This window comes from Zeus faber, assembly GCF_960531495.2.
Source record: "Zeus faber genome assembly, chromosome: 4".
In the NCBI taxonomy this organism is placed as follows: domain Eukaryota; kingdom Metazoa; phylum Chordata; class Actinopteri; order Zeiformes; family Zeidae; genus Zeus; species Zeus faber.
This window is the reverse complement of record NC_137191.1, coordinates 11805183-11832761: the sequence shown is the minus strand read 5'-3', so window position 1 is coordinate 11832761 and position 27579 is coordinate 11805183. Positions and strand designations below refer to the sequence as shown.

General features: G+C 42.3%; 1 protein-coding gene across 2 annotated transcripts; it reads right to left on the bottom strand.

The window, feature by feature from the left end:
* Window positions 1–368: 368 nt before the first annotated feature.
* Window positions 369–27579, bottom strand: nt5c2b (5'-nucleotidase, cytosolic IIb). 2 transcript variants are annotated; one of them, XM_079999131.1, is made up of 18 exons: window positions 27450–27579; window positions 25264–25383; window positions 19341–19414; window positions 12875–12992; window positions 11645–11740; window positions 11130–11221; window positions 10456–10513; window positions 9702–9795; window positions 8313–8366; window positions 8093–8176; window positions 7909–7950; window positions 7709–7816; window positions 7532–7598; window positions 7183–7353; window positions 5501–5552; window positions 5085–5145; window positions 4292–4468; window positions 369–3512 (listed from the first exon to the last, which is right to left on the bottom strand). In XM_079999131.1, exons 2-18 carry the CDS (start codon window positions 25362–25364, stop codon window positions 3273–3275), a joined length of 1689 nt encoding a protein of 562 aa, XP_079855257.1. In that variant the 5' UTR covers window positions 25365–25383; window positions 27450–27579; the 3' UTR covers window positions 369–3272. The 2 variants fall into 2 exon arrangements, with proteins under 2 accessions (XP_079855257.1, XP_079855258.1); XM_079999132.1 differs by lacking the exons at window positions 11130–11221; window positions 11645–11740; window positions 12875–12992; ... (1 more) ...; window positions 25264–25383; window positions 27450–27579 and having other exon boundaries at window positions 9702–9979; window positions 10456–10497.

Here is a 27579-nt window from a genome sequence, read left to right as displayed (position 1 = left end):
TGTTCAGTTCTTCATGCGCTACTGCGAATGGATTTTATATACTAAATATAAACAGAATTTAAAAAAAGGTGCCGAGACAAGAATAGGAGCAGGGAATCCAAATCATGGCCCGGGGCCTGTGGAAATAGGTCTGGCGCAGCGATTAGAAAGATGACACTGATTCTGTCAGGCTTTCCAACGTGTAAGAGGTCCAGCTTCAACCAATTATGAAAATCTAAAGGTAATCTTGAGAAACAATGGATTGCAAGCTTAATTTAATTCAGCCACATACTGTATACTTTCCATGTGAATCATCAGGCCTTATTGACGTATTAATAGAATATACCACAATATATGTAGTAAAAAAAATCTACCACATACAATACACCTTTATGTAAAATTAACTTTATTATTCCATTTTATTATAATCTCAGAATAAACATACTGTTGAACAAGTCTGTTAAAAAGAAAAAGAAAATCATATGATGTGCACAACACAAGATGTCACCGTAATTACAACAACTCAAATCATAAGCGTTTTGGCACTCCTGTCAATATGGATGGATTTGGGCATCAGCGTCATGGGAAACACACCTATCTGTCCCTGGGTCTATTCATCTTTCTATCTTTCTGTTTCGCTCGGTCCTGTGTTACCCCAAAAGAAACAAGTAAACGGTATGCTGGAAAAAAAAAGAACACGGAGAGGATTTTTTTTTTTCTTTCGTCGTAGAAAAAGTGAAACCAACACCATGGCTGGTGTGTGTTACATGCTCTTCACCTTTCTCTCAACTTTACAGTATTTGCTCCGTGCGTCCCCCCCCGCCCCCGCACCGTTTTGCGGTGAAGGGGACGCGTTCTGGTGAAGGTGGTCTCCAACGGACCCACTTGGCTTCTTGCATTAGTCGGGCTCTGGAACTCGGACGTGCATACACAACGCGCTCGGTTGCAAAAATAAAGAGGAGTTGGACATTCACGTGGAGGAATCTCAAACCTTTTTACACTTTAAATTTTTTTTTATAAAATATGATTTAAAAAAAACACACACACACACTAAACATTTATTCATTAGGACAGCTAGTCACATAATCATATGTATGTATGTATATATACTGTATATACAACGTGTGTAGAAATAATTGATATAAGCAAAAATAACTATTCTGAACCGTTATAATATCTACTAGATACCACTGATTAAATGAGCATTCTCTCAATCTTCTTGGAAAGTCAAACCAAAATAATGTTTTCCACAGTGGACGTTGTTTTTTTTTTGTTTTTTTTTCTTCCCTTTTTAGGCCTAACGTCGAAAAAATCATTTGAACATCTGCATGACAGAATCACAACAAAACAGGAAAGTGAGTAATAAAAAAAAACTTCGAATGATTATCTATGAGAATGATCAAAATCATGGTAAAATTATGCAAACGCTGGATAATCTGAAAAGGAAACACAAAGAAAACAAAAAAAATAACCATAAGGTTTCAACTATAGTTTCTGGCAGTTCTCTTGTCCTACAATATTGATATTTTAACACGCACGCAGGCAGGCACGCACACACACACACACACACACACACACACACACACACACACACACACACACACACACACACACACACACACACACACACACACACACACACGTGTCTGGACGAGCTGCGATCCATTCAAGCCTCATTAAGCCTCTAAATTCTCCGTGTGCAGAGCCGCTCAAACCACGTAGAACCAAAACAGTGGCGATCTGTCACCGTCAAAGCTCCGACACGTCACACATCCTTCTTCCATCCCTCCATCCTTCCATCCCTCCATCCTTCCATCCCTCCACCCTTCCATTCCTCACTCCAGCTTCACCAGCCCCTCAGGCCAAAGTCAGTCTGGGTCCTCAACACATAAAAACATACCAGACGATTTCGGCCTCAACTGAGGCTTCGACTGGAAGAACATCTGGCTCATGTCGCAGCTGTATTGGTGTATTTTACGGAGATGTCCTGAAAAACATTCACCGTAAAATGCAAGAACACATCGCGCTTATGTCAAAATAATCACAATCACAATCGTCTACTTTGCAAAACGAGGCCACGGGGGTTTTCCTTTAACCATCCCGTTGTGAAATAAATTAAAGAAATGATGGTAATAAAATGGAAACCTCTGACTGGTCCAACTGCGCACATCTTGGAATCCCAGATGTCGCCTGAGCTGACATGAATAAAATATCCCAAAATGTAAAAAAAAACAAACCCAAAACAAACAAAAAGACCCCAAAACAAACAAAAAAAACCCTACAGTATATGGTTTAAAATTTCAGGATACAAAGCGCGATGGATGCATGTGAGCTGCGCACGGCGGAGGAAGCGTTGGTATCTAATTTGGCAAAGGTTGACGTCATGAAAGGCGCGCGATGCTATTTACAGTAACAGCACTGTACTTCCAGGTTGCCGTGGAGACGATCGGCACAGCGTTGCCTAGCAACAACAGTCCGGTCGTCCACGCTCCGACTTGTGCTTGGCGGAACTCGCTGTGCTTTTCTCAGAAAGGGATCCTCAACGCACTCGGCAGTTCTTCCGGATGCTGGAGGGTTTAACTTTGGCGGAGAGCCGACACACACAACGCGCGTGGAGCTGCTGAGGCCGGCAGGAGCGAAGTCAAGCCTCCGCTCTGATGAGGAAGCAAAATAAAATGGGAGAACGGGGCTGCGTTTCCCACGGGGCGAGACAAATCAACCGCTTGTTCCCGTGTGCATTCGGCGCCGGGGCGGAAAAAACTCTTGAGAAGCGTTTGTCACCACGAAAGCGGTAACATATGGTGTTGGATTTCGACATCCAAACTACAGTATAAACCGAAAGAATCTGTGAGAAAAAAACAAAAAACAAAAAAAAAAAAAAAAAAAAAAACTGAGAAATGAAATGTTGAACCCGAGTTGCTGATTGTGCAGAGCTGAAGAGAAGTCCTGAACGACGACGTGCAACATTTCATTCTGCATGTCGGGGAGAAGAAACCAAAACCATAAGAATGTAGCAGGAAACATCATTTTTACCCTCTCCCCCCAAAAAAAAAAATAATAAAAAAAATCGAATAAAACCATTTTGCATAAGGATGATGGTTTGGGCGGGACAGGAGGGCGGATGCAGTTCATCATGCAAACAGTAGAGCAGTTGGTCCTTGGTCCGTCTTTATCTTCAGGGGAACAGTAATTATTTTCATTTGAACCACATTACCCCCCAAACCCGCGTCGTCTCCTATTTTCAAACTTTGCATCTCGGAGACGGGAACCCGGTGACGTCCCTGCGTTTCGGCTCACTCCTCCTCCTCCTCCTCCTCCTCCTCGTCGTCGTCCTCGTCGTGGCAGTGGGTGATCTCCTGTGGCGTGTGGGGGAACAGGTTGGGGGGCTTGATCTCGCTGATGGAGCGCGTCAGCTGGCTGCGCTTGCTCTCCAGGTCCTTGCAGTCGCTGCACTGGCTGCGGTTCCGGGTGGCGAGCGGCGACTCGGTGTCGATGTCCACGTGGGAGTGTTCCACTGTGGACTCATGGGGCATCTGGGAGGGGGGGGGGGACAGGGGTGGAGCGGCTGAGTCGTTTATTTACACTAAAGCTAAGATCTGATCCCAGACAGATGATTGTTGACAGTTTTCTCTTAAACTCTTTGTTTTTCTTCTGCACCCTGCTGCAATGCTCCGGTGAATTCAGAAAAGCAGATTCTGTCCCAGGCAGCATCGGGCGGTAAGTAAAAATATCACTTTCGAATAACTAATGAAAATGTATTACAGTAATAATATTACGGTTACCCCCCGAAAAAACCTGAATCGTCACGTGACGTTCACACTGTTAAAGCTCAGTTTGACCAGAGGACCTGGTCTCTGAGAAGGATATCCAGAGACTCGACCTAACCGCACGAGCTCAATATTTACTGCAGGCACCACTATATACTACACACACGCAGGGGCACATGCAAAGTCTGGATTTTTAGGAGAAAGTACGCAATTACCAATTATGTGGGAGGTAACGGAAAAGTAATATAACAAGTAGTGTAACCAATTACTGTTGGCAGGGCGTAATAAGTTAAGTAATAATATTACAACTTGTGAAAAGAGTAACAAGTAATGAGTGATAAATTACATTTTTTGAGTAACGAGCCCAACACTGGTCCCAGCAGAAGGTAAAGGTTTTGCTGTTTGATTCAATATGAACTAACAACTGCATCCGTTCCTCCGTGTTAAATTGTTATACGGAAACGGTTCCTTCATACGCAGGGACGTGAGTCTATTTTCCAAATCAGCGGGCGATAAAAAACTCTGCGGAGACGGCGGGTACTGACCAGGACGTGCGCGGCCCTGAAGAGGTAGCTGAAGGGGTAGTACAGCAGGTTGATGAAGGAGGCGGCGTACAGGTCGGCGTATCTCATCACCTGGGAGGCGAACAGCGTCTGGCGGGAGCCGCTGCGGAACAGGCTTCCCATCATGCCGTAGCACATGTCCATGTCGTGGGTCACTTTCTGAGAGCGAAGCAGACGGGGGGAGGTTGACCAGAGTGAGGATAATAAACACCGGATCGTCTCGGTGGAGGTTAGGGTTAGGGTTTTTTTTTTTGTTTGTCAGCGCCATCAAGTCTTGATGTGCTTTGATGATTAACAGCATGTCATGCTATAGTCAGGGTATGTTCACATATCAGTCATATTTAAAACCTTAAGACCTTTTTGAGACACATTTTGACAAAGTTTAGGACCGATTTTTGGACAAATTATGGCTCTCTTCTTCAGTAAAGCCTTTCAGGTAAGAGGGCAGGTTATGAACGAGATGGTTGTATACAGTATGTAAACTGACTTTAGGTCAAATAGCAATAAATCCAACCATTCAGGTTCATCTAGAGTGGAGCAGGTAAGTATGAAGGCAAGTATTAGCTTAGGGCTTATAACATCAGAAATCAGAAAAAAGACTCATTTAGAATGCAGAATAACTAACTTTAACAAAAATAAATATATGGATACATAGAGATCTGACAATATGTTGATGTTGAAATAAAGGCATTACAATTCATGGCTATTTAATGACTTTTAAGGACCCTGCAGACACCCTGTACATTAAGGGAGAGGCCATGACACTAGACCACACCTTCACTCTCCTCTGGATCGCGCTGATGTCTGGCCTCTCGTTGCTGCTGCTGTCCAGATGCCTGGGGGAGGGGGCGGGTCATCAGTGTTATTAAAAGGAATCAGTGGGAGAGACAGTGACCGGGCCAAAGTATAAATAGGTCCCTTTGAACCCGGTTATCAGGCGTCCTACGGGATAAAGTCCTTTAGACTTTACCACAAAATACACACACACACACACACACACACACACACACACACACACACACACACACACACACACACACACACACACACACACACACACACACACACACATACACACACACACACAGATGCACATACACACACACACACTGCTGACACAGCAGAGGGAGGGGGGGGTGGAGGTCCGTGGTCCGTGGTGGGATCTAGCGTGAACATACTGAACGTACTCACTTGTAAAGCTCGGCTAGAAAAATGTCCAGGCCCTGCAGCTCCTCAAACAAAGCTGAAAGAGAGAAGGAAGAACAGGGTGAATCTCTGAGCGAGAGTGTGTGGTTCACAACCTCCATTACCGAATATATACACACATATATATACACATACTACGATATATATACATATATTATATATATGTATATATACTGTACACACACACACACACACACACACACACACACACACACACACACACACACACACACTGATCAGCCACAACACTAACACCACTGACAGGTGAAGTGAATAACATTGCTCATCTCGTTCCAATGGCATCTGTCAAGGGGTGGGATATATTAGGCAGCAAGTGAACAGTCAGTTCTTGAAGTTGATGTGTTGGAAACAGGAAAAATGGACAAGCGTAAGGATCTGAGCCACTCTGACAAGGGCCAAATTGTGATGGCTAGACGACTGGGTCAGAGCATCTCCTAAACGGCAGGTCTTGTGGAGTGTTCCCGTTATGCAGTGGTTAGTACTGACCAATAGTGGTCCAAGGAAGGACAACCGGTGAACCAGCGACAGGATCATGGGCGCCCAAGGCTCATTGATGAGCGTGGGGAGCGAAGTCCAGCCCGTTGCGTCCAATTTGCTGAAAAGTGTTGGCTATGATAGAAAGGTGTCAGAACACAGTGCATCATAGCTTGCTGCAAATGGGGCTGCGTAGCCGCAGACAGGTAAAAATGACCTCTGACCCTTGTCAACCACCGAAAACGCCTACAATGGGCATGTGAGTGTCACAACTACACCATGGAGCAATGGAAGAAGGTGGCCTGGTCTGATGAAACATGTTTTCTTTTACATCATGTGTATGGCCGGGTGTGTGTGCGTTGTTTACCTGGGGAAGAGATGACACCAGGATGCACGATGGGAAGAAAGCAGTGGAGGCAGTGTGATGCTCTGGGCAATGTTTTGCTGGGAAACCTTGGGTCCTGGCATTCATGTGGATGTTACTTTGACCCGGACCACCTACATAAACATTGTTGCAGACCAAGTACACCCTTTCATGGCAATGGTATTCCCTGATGACAGTGGCCTCTTTCAGCAGGATAATGCTCCCTGCCACACTGCAAAAATAGTTCAGCAATAGTTTGAGGAACATGACAAAGAGTTCAAGGTGTTGACCTGTCCTCCAAATTCCCCAGTCCCAATCCGATGGAGCATCTGTGGGATGTGCTGGAACAACGAGCCCTATTCATACGGGCCCCACTTTGCAACTTACAGGACTTAAGGGATCTGCTGCTGACACCATGGTGCCAGATACCACAGGACACCTTCAAAGGTCTTGTGGAGTCCGTTCCTCCACGGGTCAGAGCTGTTTTGGTGGCACGAGGGAGAGCTATATGTGTGGGGGTGGTGTAGTTTAAGCAGCCACACCTGTCTTGGGTGTAGGTAATGTAGGCCCGTGATCAGGGTGGCTGTATGTCTGTTGCACGTTAGCGCAATCAACAAGCAACAGGTAACCACCCATTCCCACACACACACACACAGGTAGAGCCTTTGTCATGACAATGTGCCATCTGCTCTCCGCTTGTTACATCTTGCCCACTCTCTACAATAAACTGGTGTGTTTGCAACATCTCTGCCTGCCTCGCTGTGTCGGCCACACACACACATGCACACACACAGGCATCCAGCCTCACAGCTCTTGTCCGTCCAGACGTGCAGCTCCTGGGCCAGCTCAGGGATCACCAGGAAGGTCCTCCAGCCCTGACGCTTCTTGGACTTGAGGATGTCTCCAAAGATGTGGTCCCCGATGTAGACAATGTCCTTCCCCTTGGCCCCGAGTAGGTCACACACGATGTCCGATGAACCTGGAGACGGGTTCTATTGTACTTTGATCTGTTTGTGCTTGGGTTTTGTCTTTATTTTTTATGTGTATCTCTGTACGAAAATGTGCTTATAAATACATTTATTATTATTATTATTATTATTATTATTATTATTATTGTTAATTATCCTATAAAGATAAATGATGGGCACCAGCCTCACCTCCAGAGTAGACGATCCCGTGCTGCAGAGGTCCTGTGTAGGTTCCAATCTTCAGACGTCCAGTCGTCTGAAATATTGAAGCAAAGCTTATAATTGCATGGGGGTTTTTCCAGAGGCAGCAAATAACCTTTGACATAAATGATTACTTTCCTGTAAATGTCTTCCGTTTCTACTCACCGTATCGACTTGTCTGAGCACCGTGCCCTCACCAAAGAACAGCGGCTTCCTGGCATCGACCAGAATCAGGTCAAAGTACGACTGCCACGGTCGATGGGGGGTGCCGTGCTGCCACAGGAAGAAAGACACAGGAGACATTTGACTTTTGCCAATTCGACAAACTGAAAATGACAAACAAGCCAAGTGAACGGCTGAAATACCTTTGGGCCGTGGTGAAAGTCAAACAGGTAGGTCATGATTTTCTGCGTAAAGATGTCAAAGGTTAGCGGAAAGGTTCAACTTATCTCGGCTGAAATACCTCAGGATTTGAAGAACTACACTGTTGAGTACAACTGTATATCCAAATGTAGTCTATAGATAACGAGTCAGGGCATAAATACCCACATCAGTATATTTGTAGTCGCTGTTGGTAGCTAAGAACACTTTGGCTACTTCATTCATTCGGCTGAGGAGGAGTGGCAGTTTTCCCTGTATGATGGAGAAAGACAGTTTAAATGGTCGAGCGTAACTTCTTGATACAGTAAGTCCTGAGCTGCTAAATAATAAAGACAAAAGCTAAGCAGAGACACAAGCGCATCAGTGTGGTAATCCATGAGGTACTTACATCTCTCACTACATACTTCTCAAGGTTCTCTACAGTCTTCTCCTTCAGTGTGCCCTGTTTAAAAACACAAAGACACAAAAAAAACAGGAAAATCACACAATAGTAACAAGCTTCTGATAGTAGCCTGATTCAGCTACGTTGAGCTGCAGATGCCTTGTGTACCTCTATGAACTTTGATGACTCTCACCGTGCGTATTTTGTGTCAGCAGTATGCTATTTTATGCTATAGGCTAATTGTTATGCTGTTTCACTTATTACGACTTCCATTCTTTAAATATATGCTCATTCTGCCCAAATGCGCATCCTGCCAGTTTGGAAGGGGAAACTCGCTTACGTGTCCCTTATTTGGAAGATTTTCCTTGCCCATCTTGAGGGTTACCTTTAGGCAGTGCCACCAAACTGTCCTTTGAATGCAAAGCCCTTTGAGACTGCAATTGTGACAAAGGGGCAAATTCACAAAAGGATTCCCAATCGGCACTAAGGGGGAGCTTGCTGGTCCTATAGCCCAGTCAGGATTTGACGCAGCGCCAGCGCAGCACCCCCAGCGCAGCACCCCCAGCGCAGCACCGCCAGCGCAGCACCCCCAAGGATTTCCTTACAATTTTACATTTTCATTTAACACTTTAAAGTACACAGAAGCTTTAAATAACTACTGTCTGACAATTATTTTCAGTTTTATATTTATTTAGGACTGATAATTCATTAAACAGGCAAGTCTAGAGCAGTGGTATAGCAAATGTGTAATGGAGACTCTTCATTAAGCATTGACTGCCCGTGCCCGCTTCCCGTTTCTCCAAGTAAAAGCAATGTGTCATTATTATTTTAGATGTATTTATTTTACTCCTTTTCCTAATTGGACGAAACAAAAAAAGAATGTCTCCTGTCAGACTCCGCGGAGCCATTGACCCCGCCCCCCCCGATGCACAGATTATTTACTTTGCCAAATGGATCATTGCGATCAGATGCAGAGCAAAGGCAAATTGCACTCAGCAGCAAAACTTTTTGGCCGTGTTTGCACGTGCACGTTTCAACAGCGGAATCCGCCACCGCCATTGCACACAATCATCTATGCCCTGTGGCTGTGGGGAGAACGAAATTCTGCCCTCCAAAAGGTGGGGTCAACGGCATGAACGTTTGCAATATTTAATATGAAAGTGATGTGATGAAATTATTTGATGTTATTATTTCTGCCATTTCTGACATGGTCGCACTGTGTCTCTTTAAGGCTAATTCAGTGAACTAGGCTACGAACGATATAGGAATTTGAATTGAAATTAAATTGAATCGTCAATGGGCCCAAGCCTAGTACACAAGTATAAATCAGGCCATTATTCAGAAGGAGTCAGCACGCTCTGAGTAAGTAAATTGGTTATATTCAACGGCATCTACCTTGAAGTGGACCCAGTCCACGGCGTCCCGGACATCCTGGAACATGCTCTTGAAGGACATGAAGAGGTCGCCATCCTTGAAGCCCGTCTCACAGCTGGAGGAGAGGAGGGAAGACACAGACACACAGACACACACAGCCGTCGGACAGGCCACATCTTTACAAAAAGGGTAGCCATTGTTTTTTTCAAACATGACATTTTGTTTTTTTGTTTGCTTTTAAATGGGATAGCCTTCCCTTGTTGGAGGGGTCCCCAGCCAAACAGGAAAGCATTCTCCCCCTAAAAGACCAACAACCAGGTTCAGAGGACAAAAGGGACATGCAGCCATTCCAGATTACAAAGCAACAAAATGTAACAGGATATTATATCTCCTCAGAGTAATACTAAAGAGATTACATCAGAAAGAGTATAATAATCACTTCATGTTCTGTGATTAGTCTGTAAATAATCATGTGTCGTCCTATCATAGCAAACTCATGCGTATTTAATATAATTAGTTGGAGGATATGAATTAAACGTCATCAAAGGGCAAGGTGAATTAAAATGGTTCTATGATCGAACTGATGTTCATCAGGAATACACTCCATTTCCTTTCATGTTATATTAGCTAAGATTATTGCTGAGACCGTCGGACCCTCCCATGCCGCAGGGCTGGCTCTTGGTCCTGTTCGGTTTTTAAACTGACGACAGGTCACCATGCCGGAGTCCAAAACTTTGTTAGGCAGTGCGGGCAGTGTGGCTGCGGGGTTCCTTACCTAGCATATCTGTCACAGTTGGAGAAGAAATCCACCAAGCAGGCAAAGAGGTAGGTCTCTGTGGTAAAAAACAAGAAAAATAATAAATCAATCAACTCATTTGGGTCTGCTGAAAATAGACAGCTGTACCTGACTATAATCACCCAGCTAACCCAAATAGAACCTAGTGTGTTTCTTTTGTTTTCTGGGTTTTTTTTACTTATCAAGACTGCCATTTGGCGCCACTTAATCCAAAAGATAATCAAGATTTTGTTAAAATAAACCATGTCATCATTAATTTTTAGCAATATCATCAAATCAAACAACAAAAAACGTATAAAATGATATCTAAAATGAAATGAATGGACGAAGAATTGAAAATCATAATGCAAAAATCCTGGTTGGATCTCCTAAGTCCAACCCCTACTGCTCAGAGACACACTCAATCAGCTATTTAAAAGAGAGGAAAAGCAATTTGTGAGGCGCTGTTGAGTCACGTTCAAGAGTTAACGTCAGTTCAATTGACAAGGGGCATGTTTTACACTCACATCACTCATTCCTACACCTGAACAGCAGAACCCCACCCACTTTCCGAGCATTTTTTTTTTTTTTTTTTTTTTTTTACGAATCAAAGAGGAGGCTGGAGAAACTGAATCTTCCGCGTCGAGATGTGTTTTTAAATGCACTGGCATTACCTGGCAGGTTAAAGAGGGTGTTGAGGATATAGAAGCGCTCCGTATCGTCTCGCTGGATGAACTTGTTTGGGTAGAGCTCGCGGATCTCAGGGCTGGGGAGAGAGAAAATTATATAAGATAATCTTGGGGCCAAGAACAAGAAAAACAAAGGATGAATATAACTTCAAGCTGTGGCTGGGTAACAGCTTTGCTGTGCAAACAATGAAGTTCCGTGAAATAAAATGGTGAAAGGTTAGGCATACTTAATTATAAATTATGAAAAGAAAAAAAACAGTGATAGACTTTAACATCATCATCATCATCATCATGATCAACCTTTGTTTTACCACACAAGTTAAGAACAAATTCTGTTCCAATTTTGTTCATGGGAAAAAGAAGATCAATTACCCAAACAATGGGATACAATTACACACACACATATATATATATAATGTAATAGATATATGAATACAAACATGTAAACATAATAAATATAAATATTGAATGTGCATTAGGAAGTTACTGCTGACACTCACCCTCGAAGGAAGTTGAAGCCATGGACACAGACTAGGATGTTGCCGTAGGCATCGACCTTCAGAAGGTTCCCGTACATGGTATCAAACACAAGGCCCCTGAACACAGGAAAGAGGAATATGACAATGCTTCTCAGAAAATGATTTTGTTGATTTATTATGAACAAAAATAAAATGTCAACAAACTTTCACTTCTTCTATTCTTGACTTAAAGGTGCAGTGTGCAGAATTTACGGAACGGACTTGGCAGCAATAGAATTGTATGTTCATAAGTATGTTTCAATTAGCGTTGATTCCCATGAAAATAAGAATCGTTGTGTTTTGGTTTCCTTAGAATGAGCCGTTTCTATTTAAATAGGGAGAGGGAACGCTTCAACGGAGGCCGCCATGTTGCACTGCCATGTTTCTATAGTAGCCCAGAACGGACAAACCAAACACTGGCTCCAGAGAGGGCTTTTGGGCTTTTTCGCAAGTTTTTCCCCCACTGTCTATTCTTCCGCCGCCATGTGGCACTGCCATGTTGCACCGCCATGGGGAGGGGTATTCAGTTGGTTGAGATCTGCGACCTCACCGCTAGATGCCACTAAATTCTACACACTGCACCTATAATATCAGGATTTTTCATTTGGACAGAAGAGCATTCCCATCCATTGCAGAAGATATTTCAGCGTGATAAAAATTCCTTCTGAATTTCTTCCTCAGTCTTTGGACGTACACAATATGAAGTTTGCTCCCGAATCGAACGTCTTCACTTGGATTTTGAAGGCCGCAGAGATGAAGGGGTTTAACTGTTGACAAGGCATCGATGCATAATTTTAAGAGGGGAAAGCTATGATCACATCCAAGAGGTGGATGAAGACCTCTCAAGTGTGGCCATCTCCATCTCTTCACTCATTTTTGTTTGCAAGTTAACGTTGGACTTTTTGTCTTCGTGTACGAAGGAAGTGTACATCCACGTGTTGTTTTGGGTTTTGGTTTATCAGTGATGTTACGTAAGTTAACAGCTGCACACTGATTTAATCAGCAACCAACAAAATCTATTCTCTGCCGATACAAATGATCCAGTCCAGGGGTACCCAAACTTTTTTTTCTTGCAAGCGCCCCCGTCAGTGGTACAGAAAATAAATAAATAAATACTATGTTATCATCATCATGATCATCATCACCATCATCGTCATCATCATCATCATCAAGAAGTTTCTGTGGCCTCGTTTGTTTTCCAGTCGATCTGACCTGGTGGGGAAGGACGGGTCATAGACGAAGCTGAGCAGTTCCTCGGGGTATCCGATGGAGACCAGACGTTCCACCGTCAGCTCAAAGCCCAGAGACTCGTACTCTGGTGACTTGTACACTGTATACAAAAAAACACACACACACACACACACACACACACACACACACACACACACACACACACACACACACACACACACACACACACACACACACACACACACACACACACACACACACACACACACACACAGAAAGCAGAGCAGTATTACAATGCGTACATGTACAGTATGGTAATAAACAGCATTTAATTATGACACATTTGACATAACACATTAGCACTTTGTGCTTCAATGACAGTTTTATTAGTGCCTACGCTTTCGACTTTGTCCCTCCGAAATGATGAGTCTTATACAAAGCATCATGGCCAACAGTTGGGGTTAAGATTCATCCATAGCAGTTATGCTTAAACTGGCCTGTATACAATGCACCCTCATCTGAAAAGGTATGGATAAATCCCTCCCCTTTAAATCTAAACTTGACAGCGCACTTCAACCCATATCCACGCTAACGCCCTCATCCCAATCCTCCGAGCTATCAACAAGGATCGGAATGTCCGTTGAGGTAATCCACAGAGAAACCGGATCCAGTGTGAGAAACATAGACATTGCTCAACTTTCAACTGCAGCTCTAATGAGCCCTGCTGAGACGAAAGATATTTCAGCAACAAAGGGCCAGCCGACCACAGCCAACTGATTCAAAACTCAGTAAGACAGACACTCTGTGAATATGTCAGATGTTATTAATACAAACATAGAATGTGGAATGTAGTTGTTGCACATGTTCTACATACATGGTGGGGTGGAGGCAGACCTTTGGGGGGAAAAAAACATTGATGCTGCTCTGAGAGAGGGCAGTTGGAGCGGGAACAGCGCTGGAGGACACACAGAGGAGTCTCTGCTGTGCTGAAGTGTTGTACTCTTGGAGCCATAAATAAGATCACCTTGTGTGCACCTTGTGTGTTAAATTGTCGTGTGCAGGGTGTGTACAGTATGGTCCAGTCCAAGATACAGTATGTGTGTATGTATACAGTGTGTGTGTGTACTGCGGGTCTTTTGCTAGGATATATCCCAGACAACGTTGAGCCAACAAAAGTGTTTAGGTTGTTTATAGCGTAGTGCTGTACAAGGTTGGCCTAAATGGCTAAAGATAGATGTTTGTATGTCCAGGATGGCGCAACCATTAAAGCCTGGGCCTATTTCTGCACAATGATCACGTCTCTCTTACTGGTTAAACCCTTGTAGTCCCCCTGCAAGCTGGCAGGAGGCTTGGGCAACATGCCCAGAGGAGAAGCATGAACCAACCAGATTCCTTCATTCACATATTCCTCCCTCCTCCTTCTTTTCTCCTTATGCCCTGCTAAACTCTGAGCTGCTACAAAGCAGCCTCTTTCAAGAGCAATTTTCCCTCAGTCATTTCGGCTATCATCGCTTTCTCCTTTGTATGGCTTGTTGGGAAACTCTAACCACATGTTGACTTTGATGGTCCACCCCCTGGCCCCTATACTGGTGCACAGACGCACAAAATTATAATCAGACAATTATAATTGACAGTGCCAACCCAGGTGCGATCGGCACGCCAAAACAGTGTGTTTTTATTTTAGATGTAGATAATTTCATTTCACTCCGTTTCCTTGTGGAATGACACAAGCACTGTGCGCAATGGTGACACGGGAACGGGATAACGGCACTTTCTGAACGGCACGGGGGGAGCGAGGGTGAGGTACGACGGCAAAACGAAAAAAGCGTAATGATATGCTGCTACGGTGATGTAAAAAGACTGCAATAAAATATATTTAACTAAACTATTGTGTGTCTGTTGTTATATATAAAAATTTATAGAAGTAATAACCTGGAGTAGCAACTTCATCACCGGACCGACCGCGCCACGTGTTACCATCTTGTCCTTTTATATCAAGCCACTGTTTTTATTTAAGCCATTTAACTGTGATATTCCAGAGATAACAGCATCTACCGGCTACCGTAAACTCTGGAAGCCGAAGCAGACATGCACAGTAGAGCTGGCTCCTCCCTTTCTCCGTGTCTCTAATGTAGCTACGAAACATCCGGCTGTAATTCCATCATGTAGGAGGGCAAAAATTGTATTATTTTAACTTTGATTATTGATTGATTATTTTGACTTTATTGCTTTTCTAATCGCTTTTACACTTACATTTAATTTAAGTTTTCCAAAAATAACTTTTGTTTGGCTATGTCCGTAGTGAAGCATTCTTCATATTGAGTAGATAAATGTATGGCAGGATAAAAGGCTTTTGTTATGTTTTACAAAAATAATCTTTGTTGTGTGAAAGAAGGTAATATTAAAGGTTGTTTCACACATTTGTATCATTGAATTTGTGCTCATTGAAAGATAGTGTAATGAAAGGCTGAAAGACTTTACGACAGTTCAGTTATTTTTTTATAATGAAGATTTCTTTGTCTCCCTGGCACAAAAGGGCGAATTTGTAACAAAAGAAAACTAAATAAACAAATCTAACATCGGTATCCGGGCAGGATTTCACAATCAGTGCATCCCTCACTCTAACCAAAAACCGCAAAACTCATTAAATTGACTTCCAGACGACACTGTTAGGCTGTTCAGCAAATTTAACTACTAAACTACTTGAAACAAAGAATCAAAATATTCATTCAGTCACATATCTAAAAAACATTTTAGATACGTGACAGTAATTTAAGTTAGGCCTTTCACAGGTGATTCTATACATTTATAGAGCAAGAGAGTGCAGGGCGGTAGATTGAGGTCTATAATTGTTCAAAGTGACAAATGCCATGACAAGGCATGGGTGTTATGTGAGTCATCTAGACAATGTTAAGTTTCAGCGTCGCTTGGCAAGTGCCTTGGCTTTGTATTATATTGGAGAACTTGCTTTGCGACGATATAATTATTCTGTCACTATTGGACCCAATTAATATGCACACTCAAACACACACACACACCATCTCTCTTCGTAACTAAACAGGCAACAACTCAAGCTTCAAGGATCACTTATACCATATCTGTGACAAGTCTGTTGTCAAATCATTGTACTCCTACAGGCCTAACAGCTCGGGTTATGGCTTGATGTGACTGAGTGGATAATTTATGGCTCAAGTCACCTTAGCAACCAATGCGACGCAACCCCTGCACCACAAGGGAAACAACCCCCTCTCCCTGTTGACAGGATAGTAAATCTAGTTCAATGTCCCACATACTGTATACGAGCACACCAAGCGTTTGAGGGTCTTTTTCTAAAATATATCACACAGCTATCTCTAATAGAATCCCTCATCTTACAGGTCCTAATTTATTGGTAGCTGCCAATGTAGGTCTTCCATCAGATTGGAAACCATCAAGCACATTGAAAGTGAACTAAAAAAACAGTACAGCCCCTCCTGGGTCCCTAAATACTGGCAAAAGTTTTACAGAAAACTAGGACAAAACTGTGTGTTATCTCTCAATGCTATCTAAAAGTAAATGAACGTTTGAGCAATGTGATATGTGGGTTAGTGTGGGCTCCCTTTCAAAACGATATGTCAATGTTTCCTCATTGCAGTATGAACTTTCGTACAGTATCATTGATGTGTGTGAGCTGTGAGCAGCACCTGAGTACCAGAGAAATATTAAGAACGTGCACCAACCATTGAGCTTACAGAAGCCCTCATCATAATCGTAGTACATCACGTAATAAAGGAAAATAATAATAATATACAGTTATATAATATAAAAGATAAAAGATAAAAGAACACTGATAAAAACATGATAACCTGCTTGCAATGACGTACATCGCTATAATTAATTTACAGATAAAATTACAAGTTTTCATAAACGCTGATTATGCTGTTACTAGGGGAATAACACATTTTTGGAAGACGAATGTAATGATTATGTACACACAAAACATAATGTACACATAAAGCATTACATTTTTTAAATTAAATTAATCTGTGTTTCCTTGGACTCTCCAGTTGCATACACACACCGGCATCGCCAAGTAATTCCATAATAAGGAGAATATTCTATGCACTTGCTTTTCAGTTTTTATTTTATCAATTCTCAGAATCACCCTAGCCCATACATACATAACATAAAAGGCTTTAAATATAACAGAAATAGTAAATATAACAACAACAATAATAACAATATGAAATTTTACATTTCATTTCAAGAACTGAAACCAACAATGGAAGAAAGGATTGAGTCCTTTTCGGTGACATTTTAGCTCCCGACGACAATAAGTGGTTGCCACTGAGGTTAAAACCCACACACAGTGCAAAGAGACACAGCCACGCTAGCCACGCCTTTTTGTAAATATTAACACTTGGTTATGAGCAGCCATAAAGAGAGATATGTCAACAGCTGAGCGTCCTTGACATCTCCTGTGCCAGGACTGTAGGCGGAGGGCCAGAGGGGGACTATGGGGAATCGCTGTCTCTAGGGATTTATCAGTCGTGAATGCGACAAAAAGGCCGGACAGATCAGACATGACCCACTTCTCAGAGAAGAGAAGCCGTTTTCATGAGTGATGATGACCTTTGAGCTACAGTAGGTTGTAAAGATCACAATCATGATTTGTCCTTTATGTGTCAGTCGGGGAAAAATAAAATAAATATGCAACAAAATTTGGCTCCAAAAAAGCTATGCTTACAAACAATGTGTTTATCTCCCAGTAAATTGAAGCAACACTATGTAAATTCTTTACCTTAAAATAACAGCTTCAAAATCATTTCGAAGATATGCTGACTTGTAATATGGAGAATGGTACCTCTTTCATTCCCACCCCCACGAATGCCTGTATTTTGCACTATGTAACTTTGGTGTTCGGGTTCAAAACCGTGGGAAAAGTATGTTACGCTTTATGGCACTACGTCACTTGCTTGATGTTTGGCTCTGGTAATTATCGTTTTTTTGCCCAGTAAAATCCATAAAAAAATAACTAAAAATTATAAACTTGCCGGTAAAAATGTCCGGCAAAAATACAAAACATATCCGTTTCACCTCCCCGACGGTGCGGATGGCGGGCCAGTGATGCTTTCATCACCTGTGCACATCAGCCCTCACTTTCATTGCGCCTCAGGGTTTGTTTGACCCTCTGACTCGCACTTGCGAGCCGATCTGCCAGGCCGAGCACACCTGGTACCTACACCGGTAGCAGGGCTCCAGGGGAGCCGCAGAGTGCTCTGAGTGCTCACTGAAGCGGCGAGGTCAGGAACATAGACTGTTATTGAAACATGACCGATAAGGTTCAAATTAGTCCAGTAAAATAAACTATTTTCAGACACCAGACCGGGTTTTACGACAGCGGTGTAAAAGTGCAATTGCACTCAGAAACTGTAGGGGCTCTGTGGTGTGGGGATGGTGTGGTTTGAGCAGCCACACCTGGACCTGGATCTAGGTAATTGGGGACCCAGGATTAGAGTAGCTGCACACCTGTTGGTTGGTCTAACGAGCAACAGGTAAAACCCCCATCCCCACACACATTGAGGAGAGAGGAGCCCTTGTCATGACACATCTCTATCTGCTCCTGGGCTAATACCAACTCGCCCTTCTCTCTACAATAAACTGGTGTGTATTTTCTACCCCTTCGTCTATGTCTCTGTGTCGGAGTTCCCTGAAAATGCCACTTGGGTAGCGCGTGGTAGGTGAAAATGCCACAGGCTCCAAATCCCAAATACCAAAAGTTACATAGTACTGCTTTAGAGCAGCATCTGCGGCGCGGTCAGTGGAAGAAAATGCTTATGAATACTTCTGAGATTATGTGTGTGCACATTTCCACGCTCCTCCGCAGGATCGAGCACTCTTGTCACCTCCCTGCTCTCTGCGGCTCTGCGTGGAGGATCACACTAAAACTGACATGGTTCTTCCTCTCCCTGAATGGGAGCTGACAGGATAAAATCAATAACAAGGGCTGAGAATCCATCCACCCTCCCCTCCTACTCGCGCCGTCCCCTGGCGATTGGATCACGTATCGGGGACCTCGAGTAGCCACGATTGGACGATATGAAAATAGCAACGATTGCCCAACCCTAATGATAACAAGCTGCAGCCATATACAGAGTAATGTAGAAAGCCAATACCGTCGTTTTTACAACCAAAAGCATACATGTGAAGTCAAATGCTTTTTAACACCCAAGACTGTGTTTTCCAATTTGAAAAGATGACTTATTAGTAACTAAATACAGCCCTCCTTAAACCTAAATATGTCCTGCCATTCACAGAATGTGTTTTCTTCTTCACCTGATGGACGGATCCACTTTTCATTTGGCATTCAAGACATCACCCTGGATTTATCAAGTGACATACGATTCTTTATTGGCTGTCCTGTATTATCAACACCACGAAATGTGGGAAAATCCATCTGGGCTAAGCACACTGCCATTCTGGGGTGGTTGATACATGAACCACTTACCTGCTAGAGTGTAATCCATATCAAAGCCGAAGCACTTAATCTTCTCCATGGCCAAGCTCCTGTTGACAAACACCCTGGAGAAAGAACAAAATATTTACAGTCAATCACAGTTAAGGATAAGAAATTTCTGTATCAGTTCAATTTATAGAAGGACTATAGAAACTAAAGCTAGTTTCTATAGACTTTAACCTCCTGCGCACCTCTGCCTCATACAAGGACACTGATTTTGGCTTTACTGTGGCCTCTCCTAATTTCAAATGACTTAAAATTGTATCCTCAATTGAAAACTTCATGTCGGCATCAGGTGTTATAAGTCCCATCATCTGCAGTAATTTGCGACAACGAGGTGGCATCAATCGCTGTAAAATCCTTTTTTAGTAGAAATCCAGCCTAAAGTCGACATACTAAAAAACTGCATCAAGTTTTGACATTTAAATTTGTATATTTATAATTTGTGAGATTTGTTGTTTGGTCTGACGTATTTGTTTGGACACTTTTTAGTGATAATCAAGAACCAGCACTGCCATTTATCCCGCAGTGCTCATACAAGGACAATCGTGACGCCATTCCCATGACGTTTTGCATAGGGTGTAATAACACGCCCAGGGATAACAGGAAAGTTTCCGCTTCACATCAGACGGTCAACCTGAACAATCAAATGCATTGAGATAAAGGCTGCACTGGCGGATCGTGCATACACTGTATGGAATGCAACATCTATCTGTACAAAGTGAATGCAGCAATTCACACTAGTTTCACACTAGTTCAATTGTTAGGGAGGACATTTTAGTGACTGACTATGAGAACTCAGATAAAACAAGCAGGTGATACACACAGGTGACTTTCTTGTGCTTAGCAATGGAAGGTGATCTGAAAATGTTATGTGAAGATAAACACATTGTGCTCATAGGCAGCCGCCACTTTTTTACCACAAACCACTTCCTGTTTAAAGACAACGCATAATTTCATAGTTTCCGGTGTCACTAGTTACAAGTGGCATGGTGTGGGGATGTGTGCAATTAGTCGACTAGTTCCTCGCTAGTCGGCACCAGAAATACTAGGCGGTTAACTTATAAGGCCCTATTATTATTTTATAAATGTACAAATTTAATTTACATATTGACAAAATTTGCGCTGTGGTGGACAATGTGGTGGACAATGTGGTGTACAGAAGATCATTTTCCCGGTGTCTGCGTTCCCTCATTAGGGCCCGCTTGTCAGACGCATTTACCAGTGCGCGAGTGCAATATACCCCAAAGATGGTGAACGAATGCTGCTGCCTGACATTAAAAATACTATTTGAGTATTGAAGAATGTGATTAATGGTTTTAAATGGCTATTATAATATACGCAATTTTTTTCATAATATATGCAATATTTTCTATAATATACATAATATTTTTAAATAATATACGCAATGTTTTCATAATATACGCAATATCTTTTTCTGACTTTTAGATTAGTCGACCCTCTAAGTTTAAACTTCCGTTTAAATGTCAGGGAAATTAGTCAGGGAGGAAATAATAGCCAGGACTTCTACTGTTCTACAATTAATTCTATTATATTATTATAGAACCCAGAATCGCGATTGTGGCGCCGCCCCCTGCGGCCGCCTGTGCGAGCACCTTGTGTCGATCACACACATCTACAATTTTTAGAGCTTAAAGAGCATATTCTGCGTAATCACCAGGTGTAATGACATTTCACTACATATATGTATGACAGTATGTATATGTATGTGACAAATAATCTCTTGAACTTGAACTTGAATAAAACAACTTAAAACAATATAGTCTGGGTCTTAGTAAGTAAAGTAAGCGGAGCTTTTCTAGGTTTTAAGATAAATACATGCTATCAGCCACTCATAAGATAATATTTCGATTTTCTTATTGACATATTTATACCAAATAAATAAAATGTTATACATGCCAGTATTCTATAGTTATTTTTGATATGATTAATTCTGATACATTGGAGAACTAAAAAGACCGATTAGACTACAATACTTCAGAATCCGGTGCTGCTGTCTGGTACTTTCTAACGCCCAAGAATGCTCAGAGAACCAGTGTTATAGAAGCGACCCCACTGTCTTGTCTCATATATCAGCCTGGGTGCTTGGGGACCAGCATGCAGGGGCTGGCAATGTTTATATCCTACCGAACACTTCCTGGGAACCAATAGCACTCTGCTTCCGTCTTTTGGACCGAATGCTTTGTTAGGCCTCTCTATGTTAGCTTCACTCATTTTCATTGTAGCTGGGTTAGAGCTGGTAGATATGCTTAACAGCCAAAACAACACATCTGTTTCAATCACCGACCCTAAAACACGAAAAAACAACAAATACAACATTTTTTCTACTGCACTTTTCTGATTCAGAAATCCCAAAAATAATTTGCAAATACCTTGCCGCGGGTCCATAGTGAACGAGTTCCCATTTGGATCTTTGCCCAGTGAAGGTTTGGCGATGCATTATGAGTGCGATTAACCCAAATTTGACTTGCTGTTGATCTTAGCTTGCTCCAGTAGCACATAGCAGCCGTGAACCAAAGTGAAGCCCCACAGCTCTCTTTGCTTACTTGCTATTCAAAACATTTTCTGAATTGTTGCAAAAAATGATTGTGGCCATTCTGCGTCATTCTCTGTTGTTGTCTTTTGTCAGTCAGAGTTGTTGTTTTGTAGAGTGTTGTTTGCGAGCTCTCAAAGACATCCAGAACAATCACAAGTCAGGTAGAATCACACCAGCCCTAGTCCTAAGCTAACGTATGGTATCTATCATTCCCAATAAAATGATTCGTCTTTGTAAGGATCTCATCACTCGAGTACACACACCATCCAAATACATATTTACATGGAAGACCATAACATAAATAATTAATCCTCGTTAAAAATCATTACAGAATCACAACTAGCAAGTTTTACAGTGCAAAGGCCATTTTCCGGGTGTGCAGATATTTTATTAAAAAGGAGCCATAAATGTTACTCAAGTAATATCATGCCTTCCCTTGTCCCTCTGGTATTGACTAAGAGGGTGGAGGGGTTTGGTAGGGTGGTGGTTGTGATAGTCAACCTTGACTTTGGCCCTACTGACAACTGTACTGCCTCAAATAGCTGACATGGGTCAGCCCAAGCCTACAATATAGTTCCTATACAGCTTAGTTCAACTGTGCACATCTGTGAAACAATCTGGCAGATTTTTTCCACTCGCCTGTTGTCTTTTTGAAACAGCTTATGTGGCCTCTTACAGTGAAAGCCCATTGAGCTCTTACTATGGGACAAAATGGTCTCAACTGTCTTTTAGTGGTGCCGGTGGCTTGAGAAGTCAAAATAAAATTTACAATAAAGTAAGAATTTTGAAGATAATTGTGGTAGTAGGGAGTGGTTTTGGCACCATCTGCAGGTGGGGAGAGCCAGTTCTGGCAACAGGATGGGGACGCAGCTGCAGGAGATTGAGGTAATCATGAGAATCTTGAAAAGCTGCTGTGGTTTCACCGCTCCCTCTCCTGACAGCGAGGCTGGCTTCCATTCCAGAGCTTGACTTTGTTTGAAAAGATACTTCTGTGAAATAAATGCCCAGAAAAGGCTGGTTTTCATTCGACCTGCCTTCTGGTCAGTGTGCTCAAAAAGTGTCATTTATTACTGATTACTTGTTACATCCCGCAAAATTGGTAATTGCGTCCTTTCTCCTCAAATTTCACTTTGAGGACTTCTGTGTGAATGTCAGGGTAATCGCTGTGGTCTATGGCAATATTTTACATCATCACAGTGCTTTACGTTATTTGCACGCGGCAGAGAGCGTAAGCAAACATGGATGGAGGAACGTGGCGCTTCGGGAAATTGCACATTGGATGGATCATGGATTATTACAACATTTGTCCGTCTGCTACCGCTCCACTATAACATAAGGTGAGTGTTGATGGCCGAGCCGAACCCAAGCAGATTTTTGTTTGCCGATCGCATTTTAGTACATGTAGAAGACACAGGTAGCGTCAGTACAACTTAATTTGCCTTTTACTACCAGATTTTGCCTCTGGCAAAAATAACATTGTTTTATTTTCACAATAAGAGCGATTAGCTCCTTTTACTGTCTTTTAGGCAACTTCCGATATTGCTGATTCTGACCATCCGATCATGACTATTTGGGTACATTATTACTGTAAGGCGCTGCCCAACACTGCTCCTGGTCCATCTATGTACCCCGCAAAGGGCAAGAGACGTGTCACAATAACCTGAACACGTAGATGTTTTGGAGAAATAGCACAGGCCTTACAAATAGGCCTTTGCATTCATTTGAAATTAAAGTATAAAACAAATACTTTATCAATGACAGTTCAATGATGCTTTGTGTGATGGTATACACAAGGGAGAAGCTGGTACCACACTGTGTAAAGGACGTGTCCATGCAGTGGACAAGGACAAAGGCTGAGTGACCGGCTCGCAGCTGTTGTTAACCTGGGGGCACGTTATGTAATGGTGGGGTATTATAGAAATTCCCTGCATACACAAACTTGAAAGATTGCACAACAACAGTCCATTTATCACACTCACGTGGATATCTCTTCATCAACCATTAGCCAGCACCACCATTGGGCTTTTCCTATCAGTAGATAAAGGCATGACAGTGCAACACGTAACAAGTGCATTGTGGAAAATGTAATCCAAGAAGAAAAACTGGTTACATCAACAGAAATTTACTTGCCCAAGTGACATTGTATACAGCCAATATCTCCAATGGCTTGGTAAAGTGAAAAGGTAATACTTTGATAATTCATGAAAGGGGACCTATTATGCAAAACTCACTTTTTCAGTGCGTGTGCACACAAATTTGATGGGCCTCTGATGGGCCTACTAACACACAAACTGTGAAATAAGACAATCTAGTCAGTTTTTTGTGAGCTGTCTGTTTCAGAAAAGATGTCCTAAAACGAGCCGTACAGCTTTGTGTCCCAGGACTACCTAGCATTGATACACATTCGAATTTGAACCTCCCCCCATCTAACTCCACCCACGGCTGGAGCGCGACCAGAACCACTAGGTCCTGGTCCCAAAGGCTGAGAATTAAGCATGGGAAGTCCTCTGTTGTTGGCTGCACAGATCAGCACAAATCTTTTAAAAAGAAAGAGGAATTACTACCAACTGTCCGTGACAAAATTGCAGTCAATTGCATTGTATTTAAAGTACTTAAAAATGTATTCTGGTGTGTGTTTCTTTCTACGTGTGTGTGTGTGTGTCCACATTAAGTTGACTGTACTGTAGGCTGTGGTGCAAGATCTGCTCTGGGTTTTTCCAAACAAAACCATAGATGTATTTATTTTATTTTCTGGCGTTTCTGTAATTAAATGAAACAAAAAAGCCCCAAGCCCCGCTGTAATCTCCGCACTGCTCTGGACACTGTGGTGAAAGTCAGAACAAACTTTTGAATGAGGCCTTGTAGAGCTAATATGAGTGAAGATTCAGCAACTGGGTTGCTTATTTCTGCTCAAATTTGTTCAGAAACAGATTTTAGTGAACTGATAAGGTGAAATCAGTGAAAGTTTACCGAGTAAATAAAACAGAGCCCGGGGTAAAGCTCAAACCCCATTGGCTCACAGAACCCAGAACTTGTACTCAAACTCCATTGACTCAGAACTACGGGCTTGGCTGCTCATTAACAATTAAAGCTATGAACACAGAAAACTGCCTGTTTTGGAACACTATGGTATAAAGGTACATTAGAGTGGCTAGAATGCATAATCTCAGTGGTATTTTCAGCAAAAACTTCAGAAGATGTTTTGGGAACCTAAACTTGCGTAAAAAGGAGCATAATAGGTCCTCTTTAAAGATATAATACAAAGTGGTCTAAATAGCTGTGGCTACAGGAAATCACCAAAATGACCTTTGTACCAGTTCTTTCACGAAAGGCCCAAATTTGTGTCTTAATCCTTACCTATGGTACGGCTCTCTTCTGTACTTCTTCATCGCCAGTCCGTCCATGTTGGCAGGCAGGTCTGCATAGTTCTGCAATCTGTCACTCCATGAGGTGGTCATGATTGCAAAGTCTCAAAGCCTGAGAGGGGGACAAGATATGCACATAGACAGGAGCTGAGTTTAGAAATAAATTACAACCACACATTCCACCAAATACTATTAACTACTACTAACAATTGAGCAACTAAACAACAAATATAACGTAGTTGGATCATGTTTTCACTCTACAGAGCACAGCAATCTGATATCCCACAAACACCAATTTAGATTCCAAATCCCAGCAGAATTTGGAGAGTGGGGCCACTGGGGTAAGCAACGAGGTCAGCCTAGGACACTCGGTTCATACAAGAATACAAAAGTAGAAGAAAAAAAAAATCACCCTGCTGCCTCCCTGTGAAATAAGCTAACAAAAAATAAAATACATAAATATATAGGATAAAGAATATGTAAAATGTGTCAAAATAAAGGTCAGATGCAAGACTAAAATATAAAAGGAAAAACCTGCAATTCACTGCCACAATATTTAACATGTGTGTTGCAAATGGAAATGAAGTTGTTTTTGTTTTTTCTTGCCACAGTCTGCTTTTTTTTTTTTTACCACCCACATTGACATTTTGGGTTTTTTTCCACTTCTAGCTTAATGTTGTTAGTTTGGTATTATTATATAGTAATGGATGGTTGTGACATATGGACCGAATATATCATTAATATCATGGTAAATTTTGACACCACCAATACTGTTCTTTGTCAATTGTAATCAGAATATGTAATAAGAAAGGGTACAATAGCACAAGGCTGTAACGTATTATAGCCAAGTATTTAACTGTCAATAATTTTCATACATTTTGCGGCAAACATATATACATATTTACTCCAGTAGAAATGACAATGTGGTAATTTCACTTTTACGAGACTCCTTTTGTGTCAGTGTATTTGCACTTTCACTTGGACAATTCCTGAGCGCTTCTTCCAGCCAACAAAATCCGGTGATCAGGTACTGACTGCAAGGTGTGTCAAAACAACATTATCTTGTTTAAACGCATTTGCATCTGAAGACGTGTCACTGAGGACCAGCTGGGCCGGCGGAAACAGACTCTGACTCTACCACTGCTGCAATGGCTTGACCTGGGTGACCCAAGCCACACAGGGGGATGTTGAAACTTCCACCTGATTACAATACTGTACACACAGCATTATACTATTATAACCATTTTGTTTTACACCCTGGCACACACATATGTACCGATTTGTTTTACACAAATATATTATAGCATATTTTATTACAATATTGTTTTTCTTTTTTTTTCCGGTTCATTTTTGAGTTGATGGTATAAAGCCATTTTTAAATTTTAAGCTAAAAAAAATGATGTTTTTGTATATTGCCAAATTTTTTTTGTCCATTTTTAGGTTTATTTCTATTGCCAATTTCTTTATACTGTATTTGTATTCTTATTACTTGATTATTATTACTGCCTAATGTTTTGACATGGGCTTCTGTTACATCTGTCTCTGTCTGTCTGTCTGTCTATCTATCTATCTACCTGTCTATCTGTCTATATAACATCTATCTGTCTACCTATCTGTCTACCTGTCTATCTATCTGTCTGTCTGTCTGTCTATCTACCTGTCTATCTATCTGTCTACCTGTTTGTCTATCTGTCCATCTATATGTCTACCTGTCCATCCATCTATCTATCTGTCTATATGTCTACCTATCTACCTGTCTGTATATCTATCTATCTACCTGTCTGTCTGTCTGTCTGTCTGTCTGTCTGTCTGTCTGTCTGTCGGTCTGTTTATCACAACGTAGTATTCCACCGTGCCTGATCTTAACAGAATAAACACCTTGTTTACAGTTTAAAGTCTTCTCCTCAGTCTAGAGACCTGAGGGTCGTTCACCAACAAGCGCCTTGTTGGCACAGGAGGCTTGCTAGCATTCTGTCATTCTGCCATTCCTCCCTCCTGCTCACAAAGCTCTCCCCTCGGCTTCCCCGACGTTCCCCCGGAGGAAAGCCAGGCGGCATCAACCGCGTTGGGCCAGACGGACGGCTTTCTTCATTTTCGGCGATGTCTGCTGTCAGGCAGGGAACAAAGCGGAGTTCTCCTTCACATTTCAGTGGCTGTAGCTAACAGGACTGTACTCACCCGCTGGTCTCTGGATGGGATGAAGTGCACCGTGGAAACGGGGCGAAGCGGGACGGGGAAAAAAAAAAAATCAGGGGAAAGTAAGTTGTCGGGGAGGCGGGGGAGGAGAGTGAGGAGCGGCGCAGCTGCG

Coding starts and splice junctions, on each gene's coding strand:
- nt5c2b (XM_079999131.1), bottom strand. CDS start 25,364: ATGACCACCTCATGGAGTGACAGATTGCAGAACTATGCAGACCTGCCT. Junction 4,469..5,084: donor CGATCCAGAGGAGAGTGAAG/GTGTGGTCTAGT, acceptor CTTCGCTCTCAG/AAAGTGACCCACGACATGGA. Junction 3,513..4,291: donor TCAGGGCCGCGCACGTCCTG/GTCAGTACCCGC, acceptor CCCCCCTCCCAG/ATGCCCCATGAGTCCACAGT.